Source organism: Chelonia mydas, chromosome 21 (genome assembly GCF_015237465.2).
Source record: "Chelonia mydas isolate rCheMyd1 chromosome 21, rCheMyd1.pri.v2, whole genome shotgun sequence".
Classification (NCBI taxonomy): Eukaryota; Metazoa; Chordata; order Testudines; family Cheloniidae; genus Chelonia; species Chelonia mydas.
The window spans coordinates 1,927,220-1,936,024 of record NC_051261.2 but is presented as its reverse complement, the minus strand read 5'-3'; the positions used below and the strand labels follow the sequence as shown (position 1 = coordinate 1,936,024).

Sequence of the window (8,805 nt, the reverse complement as noted above, 5' to 3'; positions counted from 1 at the left end):
AGGGTTAGAAAACCTGACCTGTGAAGAGAGAGTAAAAACTGGGCATGTTTAGTCTTAGGAAAAGGAGACTCCAGGGGGACTTGATAAATCTTCAAACATGTTAAGGCCTGTTCTGAAGAGGACAGGGATCAATTGTTCTCCATGCCCAGTAAATACAGGACAAGAAGTAATGGGCTTACCCTGCAGCAAGGGAGATGTAGGTTAGAAAGTGTTTTCCTAGTTAATATCTAACTCAGGGGAGTTCAGCTCTGGACCAGGCTTCCAAGGGAGGCTGTGAAATCCCCCTCACAGAAGGGGTTTAAGAACAGGTTGCACAAACAGCTGTCAGGGATGGTCTAGAGTTACTTGGTCCTGCCTCAGTGCAGGGGGCTGGGAGCCTCTCAAGGTCCCTTCCAGCACCACATTTCTGATTCCATCCAGGTGTTTCTGCTAAGAGCAAATTAGTCCGAGGTTCTGTTCTGCATTTGAGCTCGGAGGAGCGATTCCCAGCCCGCGCAGGCACACCCACGCGAGCTCTACTCCAGCTGGCATGCTACGAATAGCAGTGCAGCTCGGCCTAGGTCCCTGAATACACACCCAGCTGGCCCCCCTGCGCACGTACTCATGCGGCTAGCTGTGCTAGTCCAGCACCACTATTTCTGTTGGGCATAGGAACCGCACCTTCCCGACCTAGCCGAAGCGAAAACACAAGGCTGCCTGTCACAGTAAAGCAACATGGTGGACGATTTCACACCTCCCCCATCTGCACACCTCACTGCACAAGTCCTAAAAACAAGTGGTTCCAGAAGGCCTCCGCTCGGGTAGGAGAGCGCTGCCATGTCTCCAGCCACATGGGCCTGGAAGTGGAAGAGGTGGAGACACATGAAGAGATTCGACTGTTAGGGATCTTCGCTGCTTCTACCTCTTCCACCCCTCATCGCCCAGATTTAACCCGGGCGTGTAGTCAAGGGAACTGAAGTTCGTTTATTATTATAAAAAAATTAAGTCCTGGGAAATCTTAAACCAAATACAACCCCCTCCAAACAAAGGGCCTAGAGGACAGTGGCAGGACTTTTCCTTGGCATGTTGCAGAAGCGTGCCACCGCTGTTTTTCAACTTACTGCAGGTCGAGTCACTGCTCATTGCCGCTGATTAGGACCATGAGCATGGGCCTGTCGCAGAGATTTTAGAGCAACAGCCAATCTCCATTTTCAAATGGTCAGATGGAGAATCCACACCACGCTTGGCAAGTTGTTCCAATAGTTAATTACTCTCTTCGTTAAAAATTTACACCTTATTTCCACTCTGAATTTGTCCAGCTTCAGCTTGCAGCCCTGGGACCTTGTTATCCTTTTCTCTGCTAGACTGAAGAGCCCATCAAATATTTGTTCCCTGTGTAGATACTTGTCGATTGTAATAGAGTCACCTCTTAACCTTCTCTTTGTGAAGCGAAATAGACTCAGCATCTTGAGTCTACATGCATCTACACACATTCCATCTTCAGCTAGTTTCTAGGCCAAAAATGTTTTAGGCCCTGATACAGCAAAGCCCTTAAGCAGGAGTAGCCCTATGGACTTTACAGGGACTTCTATCGTGCACAGGTGCTTTGCCTGACTAGGCCCTTATGCACGGTTACGGACATCTCGGTGGAAGAACGCCTGGGAGAATGAGAACGCAGGGAGCAGAAGCCAGTGCTGGGAAATGGGAGCAGAGGTAGCAGCCTGGCCTTATCCCACAAGGAAGTCCAACAGCCCGATCATTAGCTAAATATTAAATTTCCTGAGGTCTGGACAGTAAGTTTCTGTAAGAGGCTCTCCACCCCCATCTGCCAAGAGCTCCTTAAAAATCATGGGCTCTCTTTCTAGCTAGAAGTATGTTTTCACTGTGCTAACCAGTGCACATTTGCTATCCCACCATGCAGTCCTAGGAGGCAAGGCACTGTCGTTTTACCACTAGGTAAACCTAGGCAAGCTCCACCTCAAGCAGTGGGTGGTGCAATGCAGTGGTCACCTCACGGGAAGAACTACAGTGCCTAGTGTCCACTAGGATTCTACAGCAGGGTCACTAACCTGCATTATCTTGTTTAAAACACCCCACCACCTCAGACCCCAAGCTTTTTGGCAATGAGGACACCGCCTAAGAGGCTCTACTACTCATGGCACTGTGTAAGATTAAAGATACAGAAAACACACTGCTTTGGCCAAGACTGCAAAAGGGCACAGTGCAGCCATTTCACAGCTCCTACAATCAAGAGAAAAGCACTGAAACCACAGCAAGCCCAGCACCAGTCTCCAGTCAGGGGTAGCAACCAAGAGTTGTCACTATATGACTGTTTAGTGATCCAGTTCCAGGTGTTCACATCACCGTGAGTGGCAACCTTGTGGAAAGTGTAAGGGACTGAATGGTCCCTGGCAGGCAATGCCCCATAAAATTAGTCCCTCTAGGTCATGGCTGAGACTCACTGGTGGGGAAGATTGTCCAGCTGGGGACAGAACCTAGTCTCCAGGGGTCAATGTGGTACCTCACTGGTGTGACATTTAGTGTTTCCAATTTACCTGGCAAGACTCCATTGTGCAGTCAATGGAAGGACAAACCAAGTGCAAGAATATGTAGCAGCTGGTAATTTGTCTCCTCGTATATACGAGAACAGCAACCACACCTGCAGCTCTTTAAGGTTAGTTTATTGCAATGTGAACTATGACAGACATGAAATTTATAAACATACAATATCTTGGTTTTACAAGGTCACAGCTCAGTACAGTACAATAAAATCTGTTTATACAAAATACTCTATTGGCTTTATAATATTATTCTAGAGTATGAAAACACCCTGACCTGTTCCTTTTGTAGGGTTAGAATAGACTGAAATTAAACAACAAACAAAAACAACTCACTAAGTCAGCAGCCAAGGAAACAGGGCAGAGGACTTCACAGTTCATTATGTAATACTGTCTGGGGCGCCAAGTGACAGAGCAAAGGCCACCTGCTGTATGTTGTATATATGTAAAGTCTCAAAAAAAAAATTAGTTTCAACTTTATTCCTACTAGCCCTAGATCTGTATGAATTACCATCACTACTGTTTGTCTGGCATCTTATGTTGTGCAAACTCAGTTCTTCAGCAAAGTTATAGCTTAAAGTTTCTTTCTTCAATATGAAAATTGACCAGGTAAACCTAGGACAATGGAGAGAGGAAACGCTAATAGAACTATGGAACCAGATGAGGTTTAGTTTCATAAAAAACCCTATCCTTCAGCTGTCTGATTTAACATTTAGGTTTTTTGTTAAGAAATTTATATTTAGGCTTTTTCTTAAAACTTAAGTTATATATTTTAACAAGCCAAGACAGCATGAACGGCTTCTAAGGCCTTGTCTACACTACAGGGAAAAGTTGATCTAAGCTACGCAATTTGAGTTACGTGAATAGCGTAACTCAAGTCAACATAGCTTAGATCTACTTACCACGGAGTCCATACTACACTATGTCGACAGGAGACGCTCTCCCGTCGTCTCCCCCACTCTTCTCAATCTGGTGGAGTACAGGAGTTGATGGGAGAGTGATCTGCGGTCGATTTAGCAGGTCTTCATGAGACCTGAAGGCCGCGCATTGATCCCCTGGTAAGTGTAGACAAGCCCTAAAAACTCCTCTCTAAAACCAAGTAAGGCAGTGGCATCACTGTGTGTGGAGTCCCTGACCATCTGGGGCTACAAGCTACCCACATACAAAAAACCTCTTTCTGCAGTTGAGGAGACTTCTTTAAAAAAAAATTAAGTATGTGAACACACTCAGCCCTCAGTGGAGCTACAGAAGTCAGTATCTGGAATGGAACACTTCCTTTAGTGTTTTTACTTTCCAATGAGCTTTGCGGATCTGTTTTAAACTGAGTTTGCATCAGAGTGTGTTGTATTCTCCAGACACAGAGAACTACAAGGCTTTGTTTTTGTTCTGCTTTGACTCAATCTCACAAGAAATGCAGCTCAGATGATCCCCAACATGCTTCTCTGTGAAAGTGCTCATGGATTAGGTGAACTGCATTACACCACTACCTCTTACGGGCCAACCTGAAGAATCTGTAACTTCAAATATCCCACATGCTTCTCCCCTTAAAAACCTACCAAATACACACCAACTGGTACATCTCTAGAATGTGGCTATGAAACATTATACTAAAATATTTGACTAGGAAAAGGAAAAAAAACCAACATTTGGTGGGTGAATTATACAAAAGTTTATTAGAGAAAAAAACAAAAACCTATGCCTTACAGGATATCTGTTTAACATTCACTAAAACACAAGCACCAGGAGCCTACGGGTCACAGGCCATCTGCTTAACCCTCTTCACGCAAGTTGTGATATTTACCAGTGCTAAAAAAATAAATATGTACAAACAGAAGATATCCTCCCCTTCCCACTTTAAGGGTCTTTGATCGGAGCAGTTAGAAATTGCTTTAAATTCTCACTTAAACAGGAGCAAGTAGAGTTTTTTGAGGGGGCAGTTACGCAGCTTTAGCTATTTTACCTCATGGGCATATGAGAGTATTTGGCCCCATTTAGTGTGCAAAATAATAGGCCTCAGAGCACAGGACAATATGCCACGTACTCAAGACCACATCCATACCAGTAAGGGAGCCAGTCATGCTCTGAACACAGGACAGACTCCGAGAATATGTAACACAACTGACACCCTCTCGCTAAAAGCCAACTCCACTCCCACTGAAGTGAGTAGCATCCACCCTAGAAGACCAGCAAGCCTTTGCAACATCTTGTTTGGAACAGAGCTCCATGAAGAGTAGAATACTCTATTTTCCTGGAGGGGTGCACGATCTAAAGGAAGCTTCAAGACAGAGAAGCCACCTCTTAGGAAGCTCAGGGTCAGGGCTAGGGAAGAGGAAGGGACATAGTACTGGCCAACACTGGTAGAGATGCTGATTTCCTAAATGAAGCAGCAGTGGAAGACTTCCAGTTCCAAAGCCAAACTCAGTAATAGGATGGGAAAGATGGATGCACAGACCCGATATGTACCAGTATCAATTCCTTTAGTTCTGGCTAAAGCAGGTTCCTAACTAAACAACTCAACTTTCTGCATTTGTACCCATTTGGTTTCATAGTGTTACTTTGAAGAGAGGCATCAAAGAGTTTGGAAATTTCTTTGCCTAGGAAAAGTGGGATGATCTAAACCTGAATCCTTCCTGCATCAGCAAGTGTTCTTTATGAAAATGGGATGATCACAATAAAATGAGGATCCACCCCAAAAGGAGTGGAGTGAAGATAGTTATTTAAAAAAAGCCTTCCATTAATTTCAGTCATCAATTCCAACCCAAGTGTTCATGAAAATTTAACTAAAGGGGGGAGGTTTAAAAAACTACAGCAGCTAAAAATGTTTTCAAGAGGTGCTAGAAAAGCCTACAAATAGAGCCAGGTTGTGTCTGTCATCCAAAGGAGTTTGGACTTTGTCATATTTTATTTTAAGGCCACCCCTCCCACTAACCCACCTCAAAAATATCCCAACTTCCACTAAGAATCTGGCAGTTAAGAAGTATGTGAAGCAGTATTCATTTTAGACTCAGCATTGAAGCCAGTTGAGCCTCAAAATATCCAGTAGCCTTTTTTGTGGCTTTAAAAACAGACATACCCTAAACAGATCACAAAAAACTTAACTAAAACATGGTTTACAGAGTGGCATTAAGGCTCTTCCAGAGTAGTCTAGAGGTGGAAACTTTAAGGCACCTATTAGTACATTCATGTTACTGTTAAAAAAGCCAGAATATAAAAAAGTTTCCCACCCACGTAAGAGGATATGGCACATTTAGCTGTTACCTCTGTTGAATCCAGATGGAAAAACAACTGAGAGCTTTGTTTAAAAATGAACACCTGGTTTATACACTTCTGATGACTGCTCACTACCAGCACAGCATTTTCCCCAGACACTATTTTAGAGGAACAGCACTTCCTCCAATCCTCCAGGATTAAAATCAGTCCCTCACATACGACTCTCCTCCTCTTTTATGCCATCTTCTGTGTTTTTCTGCGGCACATTGGCCACATCATTGTTTGCCTCTTTTTGTTTCTCGGCCTCTTTTTGTTTCTCCACCTCATCGATATTGGTTTCCTCCTCTCTCCCTTTGTTTCTCAGCTTGTCCTCTGCCTTTTGTTCTTTCTCCAGCAGCCGGTAGTTGATGCCCATTCCCACAAACAGGTAGATCCCAGAGACGATCAAAATGATTCCACAGGACCAGTATGTGTATTTGTAGTCACCGTACATGTCATTGAGTTTACCTGATGGACCAGAGAGGACAATACATTATGTGGCTGACCATCTCCCATTATACAGCGGGAATCACTCTAAGCTAACATGCATAAGCTCTCCCCAGATGTCTAACCCGTAATGTGTGTGCATGCACATGCATCTGGCCACAAGAACAATCTCTGCTTAAAAGCTTAGGTTTTTTAAAGCCTGACCTAAGTGTTGATCAAATGCAGTGCTGGTAAAATGGCAATGCACATGGCAGTAAGCTCTGATCAATGTCCACTTAAATGTTAAAAGCAAACCCACTAGGAAGAGGCTGTTCAGGTATGGTTTGGGTAGACCAAAAAGTCCAGCCATTTTCCAAAACTGTCTAGGAGTCCCCCAGAATTTTCTAGAAAACCTGTTTTTCAGGTGACATTCTTTTTTGACCAGGGTATCCAAGCTGTCACTGTAGCTTCCTCTAGTCACATCTCCCCAAGGTTAAAAACCGAAGTTTCCTTTGCTCTAGGGGAAAAACTCAAACTTTCCATGGACCCTGAAATTCCATATAGAAAAGAGTGTGGACACTCTCCTTGCACGAAGACCCTCCCTGCACTGGGATAACACTCTAGTATGTCTATAATTACTGGCCATTCCTGTTGGGAAGAGCCCTCCCATGTGTGTTCCGGCTACACTCATGCCTTTCTGCACTTCTGTCCCTTCAATTCTCAGCAACTGTCCTTTGGGAATGAGCAGTAGTTGTTCCCTCCCCACCTTGGTATTCTCACAGTACACAGGCACCCCAGGAGATACATAAACATACTCTACCTAGGAGAGGTGGTCCCAGGAGCACAGGGCAGCATTCCACAATAGTCACCAACCCGACAGCGCTGGAGAACCTCTGAGCCCCAACCAAATCCATCAGTGTTTCAAACAAGACAGAGCTGAGCCAGCCAAAGGCAAATCCAAAGAACCCAGCATAGACGCAAAACCCAGCATAGGTGGTGGAGAAGGGTGCCAGGAGGTGGCACACTCCATTATACACCACAGAGACAGCAAAGAAATATTGGATCCTCGGTCTAACCCACTTCGTGTTTGCCACCAGTCCCATGGAAGGCCTAGCCACCATGTCTACAAAGGCCAGAATGGAGAGCAGAAAGGCAGCAGACTCATTACCGAACTCTTTACTCTTGGCATAATTGCTGAGGAAGACTAAGGGAGTAAACAGTCCAAAGAACATAATCACATTGCCGGACAGATAGAGCAAGAAGCCTCTGTGTGTAAACAGGGACAAATCCAAGAACTTGTTAATAGTCTGGTAAACTGTGAGCTTCTGCTTCTTCGTCTTTCCAGCAATAAGGTCCATACTGGCATCGCCAGCTCCTTCATCCGCTTTTATAGTGGACTTCCCAGCTTCCTGCAATACTTCTTTTGAGACCTCCTTCTTCAGCTGATCTGGCTTGGGGCCTATAGGTCGCATCAGAGATCCAGCTACACAGCAGTTCAGCAAAAGGCCACCAAGAATTAAGAAACTCCCCCTCCAGCCAAATATACTGAAGAAAAACTGGTTCAGGGGGGCCAGTGTAGACAAGAATACAGGGCTACCTGCCATAGCTAATCCATTGGCCAATGGACGTTTCTTATAGAAGTACTTGCCAATCATGGTCAAGGCTGGGTTCAAGTTAAATGCAAGCCCAAGACCTGGAAAATAAGAGAATACATACATGTGAGTTTAAAAATGAGAGATCTCTACACATCTGTAGATTCTGGGATTAATGGATTGGGTACTGGGCTGAGTTCTTCTCATGTTATACTAAATTTAACTTGCACTGATCTCAGAAGTTATGTAGGGGGTAACTAATGGCAGGATTTGGCCAGTTACTGCAGATTCTCAGCGATATAGGAAGAAGGTGCCAATTTTGCTAGTGAGCAGACTATTGGGGGTTTGTTTGTTTTTTAGAGCCAGAATTGAAGGAGTTCCAGGATACAAGAGATAAGATGGGGATGTCCAAGTACCAGAACACATCCTTCGATACACACATCCTTCGCTGAGGAGGATTTCAGATTCAGAGTGTGTATAGATATATAGCAATTTATATACTGACTTAGGACAAGGCTAAGATGAACTTTTACGATTCTAACCCTAACCATGAGGAGTCATGAAAAGACCGCTCACCTCCCACAACCCCAACACAGAAGTAGAGCTCTTCCACAGTGTTACAGAAAGAGGCTGCAATCAAGCCACACCCAGACAGACAGCCCCCAGCAATCATTACTGGCCGACTGCCATACTTGTTCACCAGGATGCTGCTGATGGGACCTAGAAGAGATCAAAAGAGAGTTAACCAAAGGGGAGACATCTCTGGGTGGTATGCATGCACTATAAAGCAGATGGACACTAACAGGAGTGCACAGAGGTTTAGCTTCAGGAGTCCGTGAAAGCTGGGCATGGGTGATCAAGATGAGCATTAGCCATGGCTCTCCTGTCGAGAGGAGGGGGGTGGTATAGAAGCGCAAAAGAGCAAGGTGGATGACATAAGGCCATGTTGGGTTAAGTGCTCGGACATCTCACTCCAGAGCACCATGTTCCAGGCGGTTTAG

At 44.7% G+C, this 8,805-nt stretch overlaps 1 protein-coding gene across 5 annotated transcripts in view; it reads right to left on the bottom strand.

The window, feature by feature from the left end:
• Positions 1-3,755: 3,755 nt before the first annotated feature.
• The window catches only part of SLC16A1 (solute carrier family 16 member 1), a 31,139-nt gene continuing 26,089 nt past the window's right edge, over positions 3,756-8,805 (bottom strand). For all 5 annotated transcript variants that reach the window (XM_037884900.2, XM_037884902.2, XM_037884903.2 and 2 more), the window contains 3 exons: positions 8,381-8,524; positions 7,033-7,905; positions 3,756-6,254 (listed from right to left, as the gene is read on the bottom strand). In XM_037884900.2, coding sequence (XP_037740828.1) covers positions 5,959-6,254; positions 7,033-7,905; positions 8,381-8,524 — 1,313 coding nt within the window. In that variant the 3' untranslated portion in view covers positions 3,756-5,958. The remainder of the gene's footprint in view (positions 6,255-7,032; positions 7,906-8,380; positions 8,525-8,805) is intronic.